This window comes from Grampus griseus (genome assembly GCF_964374135.1).
Source record: "Grampus griseus genome assembly, chromosome: 11".
NCBI classification, from domain to species: domain Eukaryota; kingdom Metazoa; phylum Chordata; class Mammalia; order Artiodactyla; family Delphinidae; genus Grampus; species Grampus griseus.
In genome coordinates, this window is record NC_139005.1 from 4,548,863 (window position 1) to 4,572,678 (window position 23,816).

Sequence of the window (23,816 nt, forward strand, 5' to 3'; positions counted from 1 at the left end):
TCCCCCTTTGAGCCTTGGTTATTTCACCTGTTAACTGAAGGAACTGGACAAGAGTGATTTGTGGCTTTGGCATTCTGTGATTTTCATTCCCTTATCTTCCACAGGGCTGTCACCAAGGACAGCTATTTCCCATAAGTAGGAAACTACATGTGAGTTACATATGTGTTCCCAGACAGCATGCTGCAGAGCTCCCATTACATGGCTGCCTTCAAAGCCCCTTCTCTTGCAGTGACCCCGTCTGCACATTTGCTTTTGTTGGGCAAGGAGAGATCTGGTCTCAGATCCAGGTCTGGGATATTTCCTTCCCACTTTCGGCTCCTTTCCTCTTTCCATGCTTTCAGGTGTCTTTCAGTGGCAGGTCAAGACCCACTCCACTCCTCCCCACACCCACATTCCCCGAACGGGTAAGATTTGTTCCAATTCAGCTCTGCACCCCTCTAGATCTTAGCACAGTTCTTTGTGCATAGCAGATGCTCAAATAACGTGGATGGATGAATAGCTGTTTTCTCTTTTGGAACTTTGCATGCAGTTTAAAAGTGTCTGTGTTTGTTTTCTCTAGTTTGTGCAACAAATTAGCACAAACGTGGCTGAAAACAACATAAATGTATTATCTCACAGTTTTGGAGGCCAGAAGTCTGAAATGGGTCTCCCTGGGCTAAAATCAAGGTGTGAGCAGGGCTGTGTTCCTCTCTGGAAGTCCTAGGGGTACATCCCTTCTTTTCTGTTTGTTTGTTTTGTTTTTGTCTTTTCCATCTTCTAGAGGCTGCCTGCACTCCTGGGCTTGTGGCTTCTTCCACCTTCAAAGTCAGTGGTGGCTGATCAAATCTTTCTCACATTGTGTCACTGCACCACTGACTGTTCTGCCATCTTTAAAGGACGTTGTGATGACATTGGGCCCCTCTGGACACTCCAGAATCATCTTTCTTGAAGTCAGTTGATCAGCACACTTAACTCCACTTTGCCGTGTAACATATCGTAGTGACAGTTTACAGGGATTAAGATGTGGACACCTTTGCAGGGGTCCTATCTACTATGCAGGGTTCTATCTACTATGGGGCCAAGGAAATTTATTTAAGGATCCTGTTTATTCAGCCATCCACCCCTGCACTCACCTTGCATTTGTGCTCTTACTGTGTTCCATGTGCTCTGCAGGGAGCTGGGAGATCAGGGGTGCCCAATGCACGGCCTGGTAGGAGACAGGAGTGAGCAACTGCACAGCAATCTGACAAGCCCTGTAATGTGGGTGTGCAAAGGGGGGCTGTGGGGTACAGAGCAGGGGCATCACCCCAGGCTGGAGAAAGAGAGGACACCTGGCCTGAGCTTTAAGGGGGCTGCGGCTGGGACTGGGGGACCATGCAGAACGAACCGCGTTTGCAAAGACCTGGAAGGCATGGGAGTTAAGAATAGTCTAATTGCTGGAGCATAAGGTGCTTGCCCACACTCTGCCTGTGCTGTCCTTAAGGAAGGGAGTTGAGGCTGGATAGGTGAGAATGGGCAGATCGTGGTGGACCGTGGGTGCAGTTAAGGTGCTGGACTCTATGTTGTAGCCACAAGTAAGCCACTGAAGGATTTCAAACAGAGGAGCCATGGTGCTGATGTGCCGGCCACATGCATGGTGACATTCCAGGGATTCTTCCTTGCGTGCCTGGGGCTTCCTTCCTGCCAGGGAATACACATGGTCTACCTTTTTCTCAAATGAGCACACTGCAGCCGTATAATACCCTTGTTGCCAACCTCCCTGGGCTAACCCTGGTGCCTGCTGTTGCTAAGGCTGTTTTGAGGTCCTCAAAGGTGACTTTGCAGAATCTCTCCACATATTATGCCCAGGACGTGGCTCTGATTACTTCCCTGCTTTCCGTTTCTTTTTCCCCCAGAGTCATCTTCATTACGATCCTAATTAGGACAGCATCAATGAGCTGTAAGTGCATCTGCACGAGATGATCGCCTCTCTCAGCAGATTTGTTGCTTCTCTGAAAGTAGTGGCAGAGCGATGATGAAGCAGCTGTGGAACAGCAGCAAAAGCACTGGTTTTAGCCAGAAAATCTGCCTGTGAATCCCAGCTGTGCCACTGAATAGCATTAGAACTTGAGGAAGACACAGAAATTCAGTCATAATTCAAATCCACAGTCTGCAGAATGGGGGATGTACTAGCCAGTGTAGGCTAACTGCTGTATCCAACATTTTAGTTAGATTAACAGTATAAAAGTTTATGTCTTATTCATAGAACAGCAATGCAGGTGCTCTGCTTAGCTCTGCTCCACTTTGTGACTCAGGGACTCAAAATCCCTCCAACTTATGGCTCCCTCAACCCCCTCCACCCTGCAGTCCTCGGCATCCTCCTTAGCTGGTCAAAAGATGGGGAAAGGAGAGAGAGTGTTCAGGTTTGCATAGTTCTATGAGCCAGCCCGGGAAGGGACCCACATCCCTTCTGCCCACATTCCACTGGGCTGAATGTGGTCACGTGGTGCTGCATCCACTTAGTTGCAAGGGAAGCTGGGAAATGTAGTCCAGCTGCGTGCCCAGGATGAAAAGGAGATGGTTCACTGCACACCTGGTCAGTCTTTCCCCAACTATCTGACTCTAAGGATAAAACAGTTTCGAAAGTTAAATTAGAGCAGTGCCTCATACATGTGAGGGCTGAATGTGGGCTTTTGAGCCTTGGAGAGAGTGCCTCAGAAAACAGCAAACACTCCAGGAAGGAAAGGTGAATTGTGGCTTGTGACAGCACGCCTCCTTCATGGTCTCTTTAAATCTATCAGGAAACAAGATTCAGTAAGAACCAGTCCATTAGCAGCAGCAAAACACACTTCAAAAGAAAATAGTGCCTTAGCCCCGGCACACTTAGGACAGAGCAGCTTTTCTGCCAGGAGGTGCTGCTTCCTGTCTGATCTGATAGAAGCAGAGTCCCTGGCCTTCCTCATCTTCCTTTGCTGCTTCTTTTCCGATTACTTGCCCCCCTCCCCCACTCCTTAAACTCACTAAACACACTGATTCCCCTCACGGAGGGCTCATAGGAGCTGACTCAGGAGCGATAAGTAGGAGAGGGGTGGGTTAAGTTGGACAAGATAATTTAGAAGAATAAATAAGGCAACCTAGGTCATCAAAAGGAGAATTAAATGCCTTTTGGCCTAGGAGAAAGGTCCAGATTAATTCAGACGCTTGTGTAAGGGAGTATGCAAATCACTTGAACAGAGAAGAGAGAGACTGCTCATGGAAACGTCTTGTGATGAAGCGAGACAGTGTTTCTTCCAAGTGTTAGGGCCCTGATGCCTTTCCAATCCGCTGTCCTGCTCTGCCCCTTCCTCATTATGGGAACTTAATTAGGAATGGAAGACATTCCATCTCCCTGCCTGCATATTTCAGGGCTGGTGATTTTATTAGAGCAAGTATTTATTTTTTTAAGACATAATAAGAAGATTATTTCTTCTCCCTTTCTCTCAGTTCAAGCCCTACCTTGGAAAAAACAACAAGAAGAAACTCTTTAGTGAACATGCTGCTAACAGAGCCAGCCCGGGGGACAGATCCATCTCCATTAAGTGTCCAGATTTTGAGAGCTGCAGTGGGCTCGGTAATGAACTCTGCGATCTGAAAGCTGGGGGCTGGCTGGGAGGGGTCTCTAAGAGTGGCTTGGGAAGCAAGTCCCTCGCTGATAATCCCCAAGAAAAAGTCATCCAAAGAGAGCTGGTGCGCCGTGTGCGTGAGGGCTGAGGGGTAGGCGGCAGAGAGCGATGAACGGGGGTCATTTGAAAGAAAGGACGTGACAAGTGAAGGAGGAATCAAGCTTGTGGCTCAGGACTCGGAGCTTTTATCCAGCCACGAGCTATTCTTGGTCTGCTTGCAGGAGGGAGGGCTGTAGGCTGCTTCTGCTTCGGAGTGAGGATGTGAACATGAAGAGGGGGCTGGTCTGGGGCTGAGTGGGCAGAGAGGAGGTTAAAGCTTGGCCCAGGAGTCAGAGAAGGAGCCTGGCGATGAGTACGGAGAACCCAGGACTCAGGATCCCGGTCCTAGAGCCTCTAGGGTCCCTGTTCCAGGAAGGAGAGGGATGCGGACCATTCAGAGTTGATCAGTGAAGACACTGGATGGAGAAGAGCTCTGACTGCCCTTCTGTTTGATTATTTTGCTTTTCCTTATGGTGGATCTCCTTCAGGAAGAGGGCTGCAATGTGTGTTGTTAAAAACCTGGGTTTGAATTCCAACTCCACCGTTTGTCCATTTGGTGAATTGGAGAAGTTTGTTAACCTCTCTGAGCTTCAGAGAATGGTGAGGATTAAAAGGATAATGTATGTAAAACCCCTACAGTGTCCAGCTCATTAGCAATCGTTTGTCAAAGTTAACTGCTGCTGTGAAAAATGCTTAGTTTGATCAAGGAGATGACTGGAAATTTGGGGAAGGCGTCCCAGACAGCATGATAAAGCTGTCCTCGTGCAAACGCAAATGGAAAGCCTTTTTCATGAGGTTTGCCCCCATTTGGAGGCCAAAGACCTGGGTCCTAGTCATGGTGCCACCATTGACGAGCTGCGGGACCTGCAGCGGCTCAAGTAAGAATTTCAGGAGCAGGTCCTCGTGTTAGAAATATGATGCTGACTGCTTGGCTGCTACACGGGTTTCCATTAGGGTTCGTCAGGCAAACTGGAAACACCTTGTGAGAGGTAAGAGTCTAGGCAAACATGGGGAGTCATCTGTGGGTGACCCCCAGAAGCAGAGGCAAGATGACTAGGGAGTGAGAGGAAGAAGTGGGGAGAGGGCAGAGAGTGGGAGGAAAGTGCTAGAAGCTCTGGTAACCTTAAGATTGTTTTCTATGTCTGTGAATCTGTTTCTGTTTTGTAAATAAGTTCATTTGTGCTGTTTTTTTTTTTTTTCTTTGCGGTACGCGGGCCTCTCACTGCTGTGGCCTCTCCCGTTGCGGAGCACAGGCTCCGGACGCGCAGGCTCAGCGGCCATGGCTCACGGGCCCAGCCGCTCTGCGGCATGTGGGATCTTCCCGGACCGGGGCACGAACCCGTGTCCCCTGCATCGGCAGGCGGACTCTCAACCACTGCGCCACCAGGGAAGCCCGATTTGTGCTGTTTTTGAGATTCCACATATAAGTGATATCATATGATATTTGTCTTTCTCTCTCTGACTTACTTCACTTAGTATGATCATCTCTAGGTGCACCCATGTTCCTGCAAATGGCATTCTTTCATTCTTTTTAATGGCTGAGTAGTACTCCATTGTGTATATGTACCGCATCTTCTTTCTCCATTCCTCTGTTGATGGACACTTGGGTTGCTAGCGGTCGGCTCTTGTGGGTCAGTATGAGCTCCAGCACATCACTGGCAGGAGACCAACAGAGAGACTTCTAGAGCTCTCAAGCAGTGAGAAAAAGTAATCAGATTGGGGATATATTTTTAAAGCTTCCTCCTATGATGAAAAAGCGTGAGTGACATTCTTGCTATATCTCATTTAATCTTTATACTGCTCAGGGCCAGCTTTAGCCCATAGAGAACTTTTGCACAAATCAAAAAAAGACGCCCCTTGCTCATTATTTGTGGAGCAGCTGCGCCAGGGTGCACGGTGCAGGGTATGGAGTGCAGGCTGCCCCATACGGGGTACAACCTGCCAATTCATGAAGACAGAGGTACTGTCAGGACTCCCTTTTCGTAGATGAGGAATTGGCAGTCGGTATTAGTTAAGTAACTTGCCTGCAGTGGGAGAGATGGGATATAAATCCAATGTACAGCCTCAACCCAAAGTGAATCTTCATGCCTGGGCTGTCAGGTACCCAGATTGCAAGGGCAAGGAGGTGGAAGGAAGAGTAAGAAACCTAGGGCTCTAGATTTTTATGGCAGAATTTTATCCCTGGAGTTGTGCCAACCCAAGGTAAAGTGAAAGGAACTATAGTTATTAAGATTCTACTAGATGAAAAGTATCCCAAACTTCTTCACGTTCATTTGGGACCGAGAGACATTTTAGCTTCATTTTAAAAAATGAGAACCCCGAGGCTCAGAGAGGTTGGGAAATGCACCCAGGGTCACACAGCTGGGGAGTGGCACCTGGCCTGTGCTCCTTCCACAGCACCTCCCTCGAGGTTGTGCTCTACCAGTGGGCAAAGGAGCCCCGCCCTTGTGGTGCGTCTCCCCTTCCTCAGAAGATCAGAGGCATCTGGATGGGGAACAGGCTGCCCACTTCCTAATATGTTAGGAACTTGACATCAGGGCAGTTGTACGGAGATCATTTATTTTTTTCACTTATTCAACAAACATTGAGTGTGTGTTATGTACCAGCCACCCAGTTAGGTATGGGGGCTGCAGTCAGAATGTCAGAGGCCTTCTCTCTGACCTTGTAAATTACTCCACAGTCCTCTTGATTTCTCTCTACAATTCGTGGCGCAAGTCCCAAATGCTCGGCCCCAATCTGCCCGGGGCTCTAAGGGAACCCAGGATGCTCCCGTGGTTTGCCATTTCCCCAGGTGAGAATAGAATCAGGACACATGGAAGGTATCAGAAATTGCAACTTCCCGGGACTTCCCTGGTGGTCCAGTGATTACGACTCTGCGCTTCTACTGCGGGAGCCGTGGATTCGATCCCTGGTCAGGGAACTAAGATCCCACATGCCACGCAGTGCCCCTCCCACCCCAGAAAAAAAGAAGTCACGACTTCCCTTTCCTGTTTCCGAAACGTCACTTTGCCCCTTCCCTTGACAATTCCTGAGCCGACGACATCGAGACAGCGTGAAGCCCGCCCCCCGCCTGCCCCCCATTCCCCATTCTCCATCTCCTTGTTTTCGACCTGTTTTGTAAGGATGCGGGGCTCTTCCCTAGTGCAGGGCCCCTTCCTGGCTTTGGGAGGATTCGGCTGGACGTGTTTTTCATGGAAATGGAATTCAAATTGGAACCTTATGTCTGGTTTCTCTGTGCCGCAGAGCGTGGCTAGAGTGTGGCCTACATCAGCCAGACCCGGATTCCGAAAGTCTGCTGACTCGGATTAGCTAAGCTGATGCTTTCTCCCTAAATGAGAGACTTCATGCCTGTCCTTTTCCTGTAAGGATTCCCTTCTGGTGACGAGATAGTGAAATACGATGCCCAGGTGTGTGTGTGTGTGTGTGTGTGTGTGTGTGTGTGAGAGAGAGAGAGAGAGAGAGTGTATGTGTGTGTGTGTATGGGTGTGTGTATATGTGTGTATATGTGTGTGTGTGTGAGTGTATGTGTGTATGGGTGTGTGTATAAGTGTGTATGTATATGTGTGTGTGTGTGTATGGGTGTGTGTATATGTGTGTTTGTGTGTGTGTATATGTGTGTATGTGGGTGTGGGTGTATATGTGTGTGTGAAGAGCAAGTGCAGAGGGTTAACTCTGCATTCAGGAAAGTTCTGGGCTCCTCTGAGCTCTACCATCCCACTCACTTCCCAGGAGGTGGTCTGTCCTCACAGCTCAGCTGGGTTGGAACCTCCACTGTAAAACTTCTTAGCTGAGATACTCTCTGCAGGTCACATGGCTTCTCCGAGGGGTTCGGTTATCTCTTGCTGCAAGACAAGTTACCCGACACCTACTGTCTTCCAATATCACTTTGGTATCATTACAGCTCACAGTTCTGGGGCTCGGGAACTCAGAGAAGTTGCAGCAGGGATGTCCTGTTATCTGCTCCGTGATGTCTGGGGTCTCAGCTGGAATGGTTTGAATGGCTGAATCCCGAAACAGCTAGGGCTGCTTGAGGAGTCTGTCTCTAAATACATGTGTGTGTGCGCATATGTCTATATACTCATGTCTGTATGTATATACTTTGCCCCCCCCCCCATTAGATAGACTGTCCTGGGGGTCAGGGTCACAGTCAGGCCTGTTTCATTCAACACTCTATACCCAGTACCTAACACAGTACCTGGTACACAGAAGCTGATCAATGATTATTTGTTAAGCGGATGAATGACTACCTCTCAGGTCACCAGTATGCATGGCCGGGGCAGCAAGTGATGAAAACAAGATGAGTCAGCACAGAGACAGCCCTCCCAAGGAGCTGCCGTCTTGTCCTCTCCCCACTCATAGATTCTGCTCAGGTCACCCTGGACTGAGGGGAGAATTCTATCTATTTAGCAGCTAATACAGCTTGAGGAGCCCAGGATGCGCAGGTTCTTATCTATACGGTTGCCTTGGCTAATAGAAAATGTGCGCGTTAGCTAATTTGCGCTTTTCAGTTGGATAGGTTTTGGGATAAATGAGAGACACAGAGTACTTTGAGACTTTGTGATGACAAATCCATTGGAAATGTCCTCTCCTGTAATTTTCACCTCTCCAGATTTGGGCTGTTAGTGTAAGGTCCTTCACCTTATCCTCAGATGAGCATGCCTCCATAGGCAGTGGTGCAGGGATGCGTGCGAAGATGGGGGCAAGTGGCATCTGGGTGATGAGGGTGTGTGTATCCTCTTGCTGCCTCTGTGGCCGTGTCCCTGCAGCTGGCGACACACGTCCTCCTGGGCATCACCTCCAAGAATCAGGTCTTGGGCCGGCGGGAAGGGGTGCCTAGAACCCACTCCTCGCTCTGCCGTGGGAAAGGTCTGGTGGGTGACACCTGGGGTAGCCGTGTGAGACCAGCGTTGGAAAACCGCTCTACTCGGGAGTTGCTCATGCTGTTGCTTTTGGAGAAAATGGGGTTCTTTCTACCTAGATTGGCAGATGCCTGGAGACCCTCTGAAATGGTACCAACCTAGGGTTAGGGGCACACATCCAGAGTCTGAGCGTTGCAGAACCAGGATTATAATTTACCTTAGACCCCAGAGTCCTCTTGTATAAACCCTCACTGTGCAAGTGAGGAAACCAAGGCCCAGGGAAGTGCAGTCATGTGGGCTGATCACTGGACACCCCAGGCCTGGAAGTCAGGCTCCCCAACTCCAACTTCAGTGCTCAAGGCTCTGGATGTGACATTCCTTTGCACACTGTAAGGCACCACGATCAACTGAGGGCGTTATTCATGTTATTATGAACCCGTGTCCCTTGGTCACTTGGATGGGAAACGTACATGGAGAGAAAACAGCTGTCACCTCTCCCTCTTCCCCCCTGCACCCCGACCACACCCTCCGGGCACTGCCGCCTCCCTTCCTCTGGACTCTGGCCCCCTTGCTGCTGTCCTGGACCCGGGCCTGGGGGGCAGCAACACATGCATTTCAGAAAAGAGGGTGCGGAGAAGGAATCGTGTGATGATTGGTGAACCTCCAGCATCTTCAGAAGGCAGGCACGAAGCGTGGGGACACCAGGAAGAGCAGCACGATTCCCTTTCACCCTCCTCCCCTCCAGCCCCCGAGGCCCCCAACTTCCAGGTGTCCTGAAAGTCCAGCTCTGTGGAGCAGGATGCTGGAATCCTTGCTCCCAACCTGGCGGCCAGCATAGTGGCCCCTGTGGTCGGAGCCCGCCTGCCTCTGGGAATTGTGTCTTGGGGGAAATGAGGTCCTCCTCACCCCAGGCCATTTCCAGGCTTCCTGAGCCACCGAGAGCACTGGTATGAAGGATGAATATTTTATAAAAGGCCATAAAACATAATTTGTTCTTCAGAACGAAGTAGAGGCTGTAGTTAAAAAAAGAGAGACGCTACCATCGGTGAACTGGGAATGTTGCATTATTTAGCCCCAGCTATTTCATTCCATCGGGAAAGCAGAAGAACCAGAACATGAAAATCACACTCTTAGCTCCTCAGGAAGGGAAGCAGCACCTTGGAGGCCCCGCTACATCCAGCTTAGACTCACTGGGCAAGGGACAGTGGCTCTCTGTTTGCAGTGTGCTTGGGGGGAGGGAAGCATAAACGCTTTGGAAAGGACCAGGCACAAGGCTGCCCCAGCCTCACCCTACTGCTCCTGTCTGTCTATTTGCATCCAAAGGGGAAAGGGGAGCGGGGGATGCTAGTGGGGTCTCCTCCTTCTGTAGACGCCTCCCTAATGTCCCCCATCTTTTCTTCCAAAGCAGCCCCTTCATTCTCCAAGACTGGAACGGGAAGCCAAGCCCAGAAGAGAAAACAGCCTAAAAGTGCACATTAGACTTGCCAGCTCCATTTCCTGCATCCGACAGGCTACCTCACAAGGCCTTTGAGACCTTGCCTGCCCACTTGTTTTGGGGACCTGTCCTACTCGACAGACAACCTTCTCTAATTTCTTCCTTTTTATTTTTTTCTTTTCTTTTTCTTCCCTCCTTTCCTCCCTCCTTCTCTCTCCCTTTCTTTCTTTCTTTCTTTCTTTCTTTCTTTCTTTCTTTCTTTCTTTCTTTCTTTCTTTCTTTCTTTCTTTCTTTCTTTCTTTCTTTCTTTCTTTCTTTCTTTCTTTCTTTCTTTCTTTCTTCCTTTCTCTCCTTTCTTCATTTCTTCCTTTTTTAAAAACATCTTTATTGGAGTACAATTGCTTTACAATGTTGTGTTCCTTTCTTTCTTTCTTTAAAAATTTTTGGCCATGCCACGCGACTTGTGGAATCTTAGATCCCCAAGTAGCTTGTGGAATCTTAGTTCCCCCACCAGGGATCGAATCTGTGCCCTCGGCAGTGAAAGGGCCGAGTCCTAACCACTGGACCGCCAGGGAATTTGCAATTTCTTCCTTTTTAGGTTCCTGCAATTCCTGACCCTGGGGGGAGACGGAAAACCATTTTACTTCTGTTTTGATGCAAAGAATTGAACTTCCTTTGCCTTAAGCTTACATCACAAACTGTATCCTGGGCTTTATTTTTCTTATAACCATAAAGTCCTTTCATTTGTCGTCAGACCTAAGAGAATTTCTTTACTTCACGGAGTCCGCAGTGAGCAGAATCAACAAGAGATACAATTTCTTCAACTGTGTCAAAGTTTCCAGATCCATCTCTTCATGAACTTGTACTTCACTCCAGTGGTGGAAGAGGCCAGAAAATATTTTCTCTATCTTTTCTGAGTATACCCTCTGCAGCGTGATATGGTGGGGGGAGAAGTAACCAACAATAAAAACAAAAGAGTTGACCAAAATTAAGCTTTTGAAATGAATTTCATGATTTATGTTCAATGTTTTTCTTGTGGCCATAGAAAATAGAACATTAATGACCTCTGTTGTATGTATCTCCAAGCAGGGAAACAAGCAGGTGTATCAGTCAGGAGAGGCTAGGTTAAGCTGTAGTAACAAACATCCCAGACCTCTCAGTGGGTTCTATTGAAGGATTATTTACACATTCTTCACTGGCATTCTTGGCGGCCCTAGGTTGATGAAGCGGCCACTCTCGCAAGTGCTGTGGAGCGTTATGGCAGAGGAAAAGAGTTTGGGAAACTCAGCGCTGCAGGCCAGATGTGACACGTGTCACAACGCATCAGCTGGAGCTAGTCACGTGACTCTGGCCCGCCGTACGTGGACCAGGAAGGGCACAAACCTACCATGTGCTCAGAAGGTAGAGAGATGGAAATATTCGGTAAATAGCAACAATGCCTACTATCGTCTGCCCTCCTGATCGTAAAATGTTTGACCCTCACAGGCAAAATACACTTACTCACTCTCTAAGGGAGACAACACGAAAGTCCTATCCATTCCAGGTACCAAGCTCAAAGTCTAGGACCTCAGCGGCGGGTAGCAGGTCTTTGTGTTCAGGGGGACATGTTCTGGTCTCCACATCAGTTACAGACGTGGACCTCCTAGTTCAGAAACTCAGAGAACCAAAGACATGTTAACTTTCCCTCTCTCACAACGCGATGGACAAGGGTTGATTTGGAATAAGATAACCTTAATAAATATTCCCGTTCAGAAGGGGGAGAGATGGAAGCAGTGCGGCCATCACTGGACTGCTGTGGTTCTGAACTCCACTTAGCAGAATTAGGACCTCATGTGGCTGCTTGGGAGGGATTCCCAGCTCACTGTTCTCTATCCCCTGGCTTCTCCTTCTGGAACACCCTTTTTCTCTGTCATCTTCCTTGGTCCTGTCTGAGATGGGCATTGCAGGTGATATGTTTCTTGGGGACTGAGCAGGTTTCTCTGTCTGCTTCCTGACCATAAAAATTGAGGGGCCTGGGCTTCCCTGGTGGCGCAGTGGTTGAGAGTCCGCCTGCCGATGCAGGGGACACGGGTTTGTGCCCCGGTCCGGGAAGATCCCACATGCCGCGGAGCGGCTGGGCCCGTGAGCCATGGCCGCTGAGCCTGCGCGTCCGGAGCCTGTGCTCCGCAACAGGAGAGGTCACAGCAGTGAGAGGCCCGCGTGCCGCACACACACACGCACAAAATTTAGGGGCCTAAGAGTTGTTTCAAGTCTTGAACAGTCCTGAATGGTCTAGTCCAGGTCGTGGTTCCTTTGGCTGTATGACCGATGTAAATCATCTTAGACTTTCTTCTATCTGTCCAGGCAGCTCTCTGTGCCCCTAGTCAGTAACCACACCCATGGTTCTTCCTGAGATCAACCTAACAGTGGATAATTTGAGCCTATTAGTTTTCTGTGGGAGGTTACACATCGCTAGTTTCTTCCCCTCCCCACAAGCCACTTTGTTTAATTCAAATAATAATGTTTTTGGAAGCCACAACTTTAATTAGGTTTTTGTAAAACAGCTTATTTCCTTCAGAGGTATTAACAATGGGCATGACTGCTCTACGATAGAGTTGTTCCACGAAGCAAGGCTGAGTCCTGATCAGCCCTTCTGCCACAGAGGTCTTTCAATTTTTGTTTACATCTGATTGGGAATAGCAGCTGTTGCCTCTGCCAGCCCTGAAGAGCCCCACATTTCCGGACTCTCTCTTGTCCATTTCAGCTCTGCTTGCCAATGGTAGCCACCCTGTGATACTAACAGTCTGTTTTCTAACCTCTTCATGGATGTGTCTGTTTTTAGGTACGCTATCTGCCTTCTAAGTTATCACAGGCAACAATTTTTCAAATATTTTGCCACTCAGGACATAAATAGTCCATAACAGCCTCCAATAAAGTGTCTTTACTGCCCATTATCTGGCCCCTGAACCAATGACACAAATTTTAGCTTTTGGTTATAGCACCTTCTCGATTCTGGGTATCATTGTGGATCAGTTTGGATAGACTAGATTATGCCACGGTAACAAATCCATCCCCAAGTATCAGAGAATTAGAACGACAGAAGATTTTTTTCTTACTCGTGCTACGTTCCTGTTCCTTTGTCTGGGGGTCCTATCCCACGTCACCTCACTCTGGAACCCACCTCACTCTGCCAGGGCAGCCACCATCATGGGTGATTATGGCCATTGTGGCTGGGATAAAGAAAGCTCTAGAGGCTTTAAATATTTGGGTCCAGAAATGACACGCATCACTTCTGCTTACAACTCATGGGTTAGAACTACTGGACTGGTCCAACCACAATTGAGCTAGAGTGTACAGTTCCCCACCTTCCTGAAAGGGAGAGAGCTGGAGACATTTGGAAAATAGCACTAATGATGCCACAGTAGGGAAATGGGATGAAGAAGCAGCTGCAAACCTGTAATACTAACATGTGCTCTTGGATCCTCCTTGACTGGTAAAACATTCTTTCTTCTTCTTTTTTTTTGGCTGCGTCGGGTCTTAGCTGCGACATGTGGGATCTTCCTTTGCAGCTCGCGGGCTTCTCTCTAGTTGTGGTGTGCGGGTTTTCTCTCTCTAGTTGTGGTGTGTGGGCTCCAGGGCAGGTGGGCTCTGTAGTTTGCAGCATGTGGGCTCTCTCCTTGAGGCTCATGAGCTCAGTAGTTGTGGCACACGGGCTTAGTTGCCCCGTGGCACGTGGGATCTTAGCTCCCCAACCGGGGATCAAACCCCGGTCCCCTGCATTGGAAGGTGAATTTTTTACCACTGGACCACCAGAGAAGTCCCAAGCGTTCTTTATAGATTTATGTTTTGGCACGGTTAGTCATTTCCTAGGGCTGATGATTTGCAAGACACAGATGTCTAATGCATTCTTTTCCCAATATACAGCTTCACTCAACTGAAATCTGTTAGATTTTCCTCTAGTGGATCCTGGAGCATCATTATCTCCATCACACTTTGTAGCTGAGTTCATCACCATCACAATCATCATCATCATCATCATCAAAAACTGGCTAAGCAGCTAATTATAACTGATGCTTATCTACAAGATACGTGTTTACATTTGTCCTTCCCCTTGTCACTTGAGTCCCAGGGAAAGCCCAGAGGGAGGGAAATGGTCATGAGACACATGGTCTGACTCATCATCCCTTTCCCAAACCATCTGCAGTGGAAACCTAGAGAGGGGAGTGATTCTTCTTAGGGAGGATGTGTGTATCCATACATACTTGTGCACAGGTAGGAACGGAGGAAGCTGACCACTTACCATTCCTTCCTTCCACAGGTGTCTGTGAGAGACAGGGCAGTGAGAAGGACCATTCGCAGAGATTACTCAGAGAAACAAGGCTAAGTCTCCCCAAAGGAAAACTTCAAGGATCTTATTCCTGGGGTGATGATAAGCACATACACGCATACACAGAGCAAAGTAGAAAATGGCATCAAAGAAACCTGTGAAATCGAGGAGAACGATCATTTATATACCTGGGGTAAGTACATGTTAAGGCAAAGATAAAAATGTAAATGGTTGTCAAATTATCTGCCATATTTTATCTGCTCATCTTGGCACATACGTCCATTTTTAGGTGGTTCCTCCCTATTGGTACCATTTTATTCCCACCATGCGCTCCTAATTTGACGTAGATATGTTTTCAGCTGGAAGGTCTGCATGGGTGTGGGAGGATGGGACCCCTGGGGTCTGGTCCTAGTTGTTGGTTTCCAGGGCAATCCTTTCTCTTGGTTTCCTTTCCTTTCCACTGAAAACCCCTTGGTCTTCTTTGCTGGTTCCTCTTCTTCCTGAACTTGAATGGTAACTTGTAGACTGCTGTGAAGGACTTGGTCCTGATTACGTTTCTCTTCATCGTTCATATTCTGTTTCTCTAGGAGACGTTAATGCCAGGGGTTTAAATACTTCTAAATATTTTAAATTCGTAAATCATACATTTCTCTACCATATTCTAGACGTGGATAAACAAGCGCCTCCTTGACGTCTTCGTCCACATGTGTCATTTGCCTCTCCAAGTGAATACGTCTAAAAACGACATGGGTCTTGATTGATCCCAAGCTGTTTAGTCTCTCATCTTCCCCTTCTCAATAAATGGTACCACCAACACACCTGGTTGCTCAAATCCCAAACCTGGCATCCACTGTTTACTTCTCATGTCCTATCCGTCACCAGTTCCTGCTAATTCTATCTCCTAAACATCTCCCCAACCCCACCCCCTCCCTCTGTATCTCTATACACCCTACCTTTTCTCTAGTCCAAGTCACCATCATCTTTTCCCCAAATCACTGCAATTTCCTGGTCCCCCGATTGTTTCTTTTGTGGCTTTGTAATTCATTCCCCCACAGCCTCTATGTAAATCATGTCATGTCTCTTCTCCTCCTGAGAACCGTCATTGGCTTCCCAACCAACATCCTAAGATAACACCTGAACACCGCCCCCTGTAAGACCTACCCCTCGCTCCTTCTTCAGCCTCATCTTGTACATCTCTCCCTGCTGCCCATTCTCCTCCCAGCACATGGCTTTTGTTATCATCTTGAACACCCATGACCTGTCTAGCTCAGAGCTTTTGAACTTGTCTGCCCGGAATGCTCTTCCCTGCTTCTAGCAAGTCTGGCTTATTCTCATCTTGGACTTCTCAGTTGAAATATTACCTCTTCAGAGGGAAATTTCCCAACCACCCTCTTCAAAGCAGAATCCCCAGGTTCATTTCTGACTCAGCATCCCATTTATTTTCATCAGAGCATTTACTACAATATGTAAATATCTTCTTTATTGTTTACTGTTAACATTTTCTATCTAGAACGTCACGTACTTATTGCACGAAAATGTAAGCTCATAAGAGCGGGTGGGCTGTCCAGATCACTTCTAAATCCCCAGCACCTGGCACATGGTGGGCAGCCAGGAGCTTCTCAATGAAAGCTTGTTAAATAAATGAATGGTTCCTACCATTAACGAAAATGTGTGGTTTTAGATACAATTAGAAAAGCCTACGGTTTCATGAAATTGGGGCTCAGTGAACTCCGGGGAAGCGTTCGCCGGTCACTGGAGGTGGCGTTGCCGTCTGTGGATGGGGTTATGCTTCCTTCACACAGGAACTGGCACTTCCAAAGGTGTGATCTTACTCACCCTTAATATTTGCTTGAGAGGAAAGATCTAGAAAAAAGGGCTTTTCTAAAGCTAAGAAAGGAGTCTCTTTCACAAAAGAACTAAAAACAGAACTCTGATTCATGAACTTGCTAATGGGTTTTCCCTCCAGGGGAAACTCCTCGTGCACAGTGAAACCTGTCTTGGGGCAGAGCCTTGTGGGGTGCATGTCAAAGTAACCACGGAGCATCAGCTCTGCCTGTAGCTTGGCAGCCTTAACCCAAGTGGTATTCAAAGGGCTATTCCTTCCACCACGTTAGACTGTGCACCCTCCTGGCAGAATGCAGGTTCCTTCCCACGTTTCTCCAAGATTTGTTTGGAAGAGTTACTGACCTAGTTGATAACCTCGTGGATAAAAATGGCAATGATGAAAACAAACATGCGAATGGATATTTCACTGTAAAAACTGACCACCAAAGACGACAAAAGGGATCATGAGTGAGTCAATTTACCACCCGGAAAAGAATTACAGATAATTGGCCATGGGTAAAAAAGAGTATCTTCTATGTTATATAATACTTATGTTATATGATACAAGTATATCATATAATATATGATATACTTATATCATATAACACAGCGTATGTGTAGGTTCTCTTTCTTTCCTTAAAATATTTCTTTTTTTAAGAAATAGGTTCTTTAAAAACCTATAGGTTTTTTAGGTTCCCTTTCTTTCCTTAAAATATTTCTTTTTTTTTTTAACGGAGCAACTTAATAGTGCAAAGTTTAAATTGATTAATTACAGAGCCTGTGAATAGGAAAAATATTGACCGAGTGACTGGGTACACTTGCTCTCTCGCCATTCACTGAAACATGCAAGCTGAGAGGAGGGAGTGGAAATGGACTGGATAAGCAAAGAAAAGAAGCGGAAGAACGATTGCCCTGCAGGTCTGGTGAGGGACCAGACTGGAGAGTGAAGCGGTGATGTGGCAGCCTGTCTCCTACCCACTCACCACTTGACCTCTGCCCTAAACATCCAGGACACTTAGTTCCCTCCTCCCCCCCACCCCCCGCCCCCACCGCGCTGGGAGTGAATCACTGTGGTTTTAAAACACTCCATGCTATACAAAGAACTCTCGCAGGAATCTTGTCGTTTGAGAGTACCTTTATGTATCATTTCCATCGGTACTGTCCATGAGCTCTTACCAATGATCTAAGAGCACAAGAAGCTACACACGAACACCTTCTGATCGTCAGCAACCTGTTTTGTCCACAGCCACCCCAAAAGGGGGAAAATGAAGCAAGAGAAGCAAACATCAACCCTACCTGGCAGTGGCAGTGTGAAAAGATCAGACCATAGCTCCCCCAGCAGACCCCAACCTGTGTGATCCAGCGATGGAAGACGATAGGGCCTCTGGTAGAAATGGATGGAAAACCATTCTTACCTTCTCCCTCCTGGAGAGTTAGGGGAAGAGTCTCTACAGCAAACTTGGGTCCCTACCCAAATACTGCCAGGTGGGTCTTCGTTGTAACAGTACTGAGGAGCAGAGGCCATCTTTCCCGTAGGATTGTGAAGAGGGAGAGAGGTGGTGCAGGTGAAGCACCTGGAAGGTGGCCGGTACATGTTAAGTGCTCAGGAAGTGCAGCTGTTAGTTTAATCAACATGCCCTTTCCACTCCCCTCTTCCCCCTTTTCTCATTCACTCCGGATTCCTTCCCAGGGAGGCTGGGAGATTATGAATTCCAGGATGCACTTCCCTGGGCTATGCTACCTCTGAGATGCCACCATCTTCTGGTTCTTTCTTCACTGGGGCTGCTGCCCAAACTCCCAGGACTCCCTTAGAAAACTTCTGTTGGAAAAGGCAACCAGCGACTTCCTACCCTTTTCCCTGCAATCCTGGGAGAATGGCGGCCTCGCCCTCCCGGGTTTGCAAACGGAGGTATGGGATTCTCTGGGGACTGACATTGGAGTACAATTTAAATTGGAAGCTCTCAAGACATCAAAACATGCTTCCTCAATTTTTTTTTTTTTTTTAAGTAGAGATTGGAGAAGCTGGCAAATAGGTCTTCGTAAATACAGAAGGACAAAATATAATTTGATTTCTTTCATTAAATTTCTGGGTGAGTGGAGGCACAGAACTCTGTGCCATGGGGCGCGGGGGGGGGCGGTGAGGGGTGTTTTCTTATTGATGAGATGCACTGCGCAGGTCAGCTCCCTAAACCGAAAAGAGAAGAGCGACTTGCCGGGGCGGGGGGGTGTGGCATGAGGGTACCTGCGCCTGTTTAGAGGGCCGTGGATGTGGACGTGAGGGAGGGAGAGGCGTGCCAGGAGAGCGCGGGAAAGATTACTGGAGAGGTGAGGGTGCGTCCGCTCGCCGCGCCCTGGCTCGCGCGGCCCCTGGCCGGGCAAGGGGTGTGATGCGCGAGTGGGGTGGGAGGGGGCAGCAGGCGGGGCCTGCCACGTCACTTGGAGAGAGTGTGTTGGGAAGGAAGGGCAGAGCGGAGAGCCGAGCCGCTGCAGCTGCCGCGGCTGCAGCGAAGGCACAAGGGCGGGGAGGTGGGTCCGCGCGCCCCGGCGCCGGGGCGGCCCCAGGGCCCTCTCGCAGGCCAGCGGCGCGGCTCGGAGGGAGGCGGTGGCGGCCGCGGCGGCGGGAACGGCGACCTTGGCCAGTGGAGCCCGCGGTGGCCGTAGGGCGGAGGCCGAGCCCCGCCAGGCGTCTTGGCCGAGCCGGAGGGAGGCGCATCTGGCGCTCGGGTCCCAGCGGCGGCCGGGGGTCTGGAGCTGCTGGAGGAGCGCCGCGGGAGCTGGGACGTGCTGACCGGTCTGGAGGGCGGACCCCCGCGTCCCGGAGCCCAGTCTGGGGAGGGCGGGGGCGCGAAGCCACGCTTCTTTCCTGGCGTCCAGCTGCACACGCGCCAGGCTGCGGTTCCAGGTACCACAAGCTGTATCTAGCATCAGGCGCGGATAACTGGGGGCGCGGAGCCGAACCCTCCGCGCCCAGGTCACCTCCCCAGACCTAGCCCGGTGAAGACCAGGGCTTCGGGGCTTAGGGACCCGACGTCGGTCGTACCGCGAGCCCCACCCCGAAAAGAAGGCGCCGCCGAGAGCTGGGAGGCGGCGCCGCGCCCGGGAGGTCGTGTCGTGGGCGCCGTCCTAGTGGCGGGGAGCGCACCGCGGAGGGGACATGCGATCGGAGAAATCCCTTACGTTGGCGGCGCCGGGGGAGGCCCGTGGGCCGGAGGGGGAGCAACAGGATGCCGGAGACTTCCCGGAGGCCGGCGGCGGCGGCGGCGGCTGCTGTAGTAGCGAGCGGCTGGTCATCAACATCTCCGGGCTGCGCTTCGAGACGCAGCTGCGCACCCTGTCGCTGTTCCCCGACACGCTCCTGGGGGACCCCGGCCGCCGTGTCCGCTTCTTCGACCCGCTGAGGAACGAGTACTTCTTCGACCGCAACCGGCCCAGCTTCGACGCCATCCTCTACTACTACCAGTCGGGGGGCCGGCTGCGGAGGCCGGTCAACGTGCCGCTGGACATCTTCCTGGAGGAGATCCGCTTCTACCAGCTCGGGGACGAGGCCCTGGCTGCCTTCCGCGAGGACGAGGGCTGCCTGCCCGAGGGTGGCGTGGACGAGAAGCCACTGCCCTCCCAGCCCTTCCAGCGCCAGGTGTGGCTGCTCTTCGAGTACCCGGAGAGCTCGGGGCCCGCCCGGGGCATCGCCATCGTCTCGGTGCTGGTCATCCTCATCTCCATCGTCATCTTTTGTCTGGAGACGCTGCCGCAGTTCCGCGCAGATGGTCGAGGTGGAAGCAATGGTGGTGGTGTCTCCCCGGTGTCCAGGGGCAGCCAGGAGGAAGAGGAGGATGAAGACGATTCCTATACGTTTCATCCTGGCATCACCGCGGGGGGAATGGTGGCAGGGGGCTCATCCCCACTAAGTACCCTTGGGGGCTCCTTCTTCACCGACCCCTTTTTTCTGGTGGAGACGCTGTGCATTGTCTGGTTCACCTTCGAGCTGCTGGTGCGCTTCTCCGCCTGCCCCAGCAAGCCAGCCTTCTTCCGCAACATCATGAACATCATCGACTTGGTGGCCATCTTCCCCTACTTCATCACCCTGGGCACCGAGCTGGTGCAGCAGCAGGGACAGCAGTCCGCCAGTGGAGGCGGCGGCCAGAACGGGCAGCAGGCCATGTCCCTGGCCATCCTCAGAGTGATCCGCCTGGTCCGGGTGTTCCGCATCTTCAAGCTGTCCCGCCACTCCAAGGGGCTGCAGATCCTGGGCAAGACCCTGCAGGCGTCCATGCGGGAGCTGGGTCTGCTCATCTTCTTCCTGTTCATCGGAGTCATCCTCTTCTCCAGCGCCGTCTACTTCGCAGAGGCCGACGATGACGATTCGCTCTTTCCCAGCATCCCGGATGCCTTCTGGTGGGCCGTGGTCACCATGACCACAGTAGGTTACGGGGACATGTACCCCATGACGGTGGGGGGCAAGATCGTGGGCTCGCTGTGTGCCATCGCCGGGGTCCTCACCATCGCCCTGCCCGTGCCCGTCATCGTCTCCAACTTCAACTACTTCTACCACCGGGAGACCGAGCAGGAAGAACAAGGCCAGTACACCCACGTCACTTGCGGGCAGCCTGCCCCGGACCTGAAGGCAGCCGACAACGGACTTGGCAAGCCTGAATTCTCGGAGGCCACCCGGGAGCGGAGACCCAGCTACTTTCCCACTCCACATCGGGCATATGCAGAGAAGAGGATGCTCACCGAAGTTTGACGGATGCAGGCCGGGCCTGCACGGAAGGAAGGACACTGGACAAACAATCCCTTAGGGCTCCTTGTCATTCTCCACTACTCGCACCCCAGCTCCAGGTGACTTCCTGACTCCCCCCCCCCCCCCACACCCAGTGGCTGGCGCCAGGACCACACACCTGGACTCTCAATCTTGTTACTTGACCCCTGCAGCATCCAAGGTTTCTCCATCTAAGTGGCATTTTCCAAACTCTAACGGTGCCACCCATTCGTGCCCATCTTCTGTCACATGGATGAGATTTCCATCTGACCTTCGTCCCTCAAGACTCTGATTTTTCATGTCTGGGACTTGTAATATCTCTAGGAAGAGCGATGTTGACAAGATGGAAACCAGGCACACCTGGGTCCTTTTTCTCCTTAGCATCTGTGGCTTTGGGGCATGCACCAGTCTTAGCTTCTGGCCACGTGGTCACTGGCAGAAACGGGTGGACAGAAACAGTACTCCTCCTTTGTTTTCCTCCAGCGCCCTGTAACACCGGCTGCTCATCCTGAAGAGGACCCCTGGGAGAGCCTTCAGCTGCCCAGCCTGATACTACGCTATACATCTCTAATCTTGGATGGAATTAGAGAAACTACAATTACACTGGGCCATTTGGAGGATGTGAGAGTCAGTCCTGGACCAAAGGGGCCAATGGATTCTTCCAGGTGCGAGCTGGCACGGTAGACACATCAGTCTTTGGTCTGCACCTCGTTCTCCCCACTCTGATCCCTTGACCCTCTCGATCTTCCAGGAAGGCTCCTTCTCAGAGCCAAATACTCTTCCTGTGCAGAGGAACTGGCAAAGGGGAACCCACAGAGCTGGGAGAAATGGCCGGATATAATCAAGCACCTGGCTTGACCGCTCATCAGAAGAGAGGCGCCACGGAGACAGTACCGTCTAGGGGGGCAGAGGAGTCTTCTGCAGACAGCAGATTTCTCTCCCTCGCTTCCCCCGACCCTCTCTAGTCCTCCACCCTTCTTCCTGGGAGTCTGACTTAGGATTGCTGTTGAAGGCTTTCTAAAGCAGACTCCAGCCTAAACCCACAGACAGGTAGCAGCACACATTGGATGCTAGCGTGGGCTTTTTGTTTCTCCTTTCCATTTCGTGGGCAATGAGACAGGTGGTTTAGAGTAAGGAAGAAGCATTATTCCTTTGCTGACAGCCTCACTGTTAGAGGCTTTTGCTGAGTCAAGCAAACATTCTCCTGCTCTGGCCCTGGAGCTGCAGCCCACAGCTCCCACCGGTAAGGTGCCACTTAGACCAAGTCATCTTCTTCCGTTGTGAACCCCTGTTTCTGTCCCCTCATCACATCGTCATTCATTTGTTGCCTTGATCAACTGTGATGCACTGTTCTGAGCTCTCCTGGGTACAGTTCAGAAACCGGAAGGACTGTTAATGAGTTTTTAATTTTATAAACTAGGCTTTATGGCTCCTTGATAAGAATTTTTAAAAAAATCTTTTCTCAAAGAGCAAACTTATGAGGGACGGCCTCTTGAGGGTTTTCTTGAGAGACACTGTCCGGATGTTGCCACACTTTACAGGGTAACTTGGGTGCCACAGTCCCTCTTTGTGCCTCAGTCTCCCCACCCATTCAATGGGAACATTCATGTCTTCCCCCCACCCCCACCTCATGGGGGACGGCCTGTGAACTCATCTGGGAGGCTGGGGATGACGCTATGCAAATGTGTGAACTTCCGTAATGGTTTCTAGTTCATTACCACGTTTCCCCATCCCCCACAGGCAAGGCCTCCCCTGAGAGTTCCTGCCTTGGATCCAGAGCCCATACACAGGCCATTCTGGGCCATTAGCTCTTTAAATCCCTCCCTAGCCTCTCAGACTGGGTCTTGGTCTTTCTTCTTACCTTTTGGCCAGGAGGATGCTCTCTTTGGAGCGATCCAGTGGGATCCTTTTGGGGCCAGACACCATCATCCTGATTGGGAGCTTGGCTTCTCCAAACCTGAAATGCAGGAGGAGATGCTCATGATTCAGACACTTGCTCTGAGCCCATAGAATGCCAGGTTTCCAAATGTCTTCTGGAATATTACTCCTGGCAATTCGGGGGAAAGAGGAGGCCCACGCAGAGGCAAAAGCGATGCTCCCGGCGAGGGTAATGTTGGAACACGTATGCATGTGTCTCTGTATGTGTGTGTGTGTCATCCTCATCACCACTTCCTTTTCAAGTCAGAGCATGCCCGAAAGTAAAGGGTTTATGGAGAGCTGGGCTCTCCAGGGACTCTGGTTGCCGTAGCAACCTTCCAGACTGTTCTCTCTATCTTCTGATTTGGGCAGCCAGGGAGAACAGGAGACTACGTATTCCCAGCTTCTGAAAGGGGGACGCCTCTCACATATGGCTTTAGGGGCTGGTAGGGCTAGGACAGGGATGCGTGACCTTCGGAAAATGAAGGGGAAGCGGGTCCCCAAAGCTTCCTATCTGGACCTTTCTTCCTGGCTTCCCCACCCAGACACTGAAGCTGCCTCATCCCACCCCTGAGTCTTCAGAAACTTGAATGCCAAGCAACTGCCGGTGAAAGCAATGTCCATATTACTGTTTTTGAAATGGCCTTGGAGGGGACTAGCTTCTCCCGAGGTAGTCAAGCTGGGCCTCGCCAAGGGTCATACTAGTTTTAGTCCATAATAGCACTGCGGGGCACTCACGTCCTCAGAGAGAGGCTCCTCCCAGTGCTGAGAGAGACAGAGAAATGATGCTTCTGCTTCCCAAGGAACAGTCTAGCTCTTGGGAGGAATCTCATAGGTGGTTCATCTTAAGATGTCAAAGAAAAACTGAGAGGCGGTGACCTGACCTAGTTCCTGTGAAGGATTCTGCCAAGTGACCCCCTCTGACTCTGAGCCTCTTGACGTGGATTTTGCTCCCTGAGTGCCGCGACAATCTGCGCCCGGTGTGGCTGTGACAGCTGGGGTGGCGATTTCGCAGCTGCCAGCAGAGGGGTTCAGGTCATCGTTACTCCTGACTCGGGCC

At 50.5% G+C, this 23,816-nt stretch overlaps 2 protein-coding genes across 2 annotated transcripts in view; both read left to right on the plus strand.

Moving 5' to 3' along the window:
* Nucleotides 1–19,210, plus strand: part of GALNT8 (polypeptide N-acetylgalactosaminyltransferase 8) — a gene marked incomplete at both ends in the record, with an annotated part of 43,903 nt that extends 24,693 nt beyond the window's left edge. Inside the window, 2 exon segments of the mRNA XM_082665220.1 lie at nucleotides 18,815–18,985; nucleotides 19,104–19,210. Of these exon segments, the coding sequence (XP_082521346.1) occupies nucleotides 18,815–18,985; nucleotides 19,104–19,210 (278 nt within the window).
* A 27-nt stretch (nucleotides 19,211–19,237) lies between these two features.
* KCNA6 (potassium voltage-gated channel subfamily A member 6) lies at nucleotides 19,238–20,824 on the plus strand (the record flags this gene model as incomplete). The annotated part of the gene is made up of 1 exon (XM_082666804.1): nucleotides 19,238–20,824. One exon carries the CDS (start codon nucleotides 19,238–19,240, stop codon nucleotides 20,822–20,824), a length of 1,587 nt encoding a protein of 528 aa, XP_082522930.1.
* Nucleotides 20,825–23,816: the final 2,992 nt, after the last annotated feature.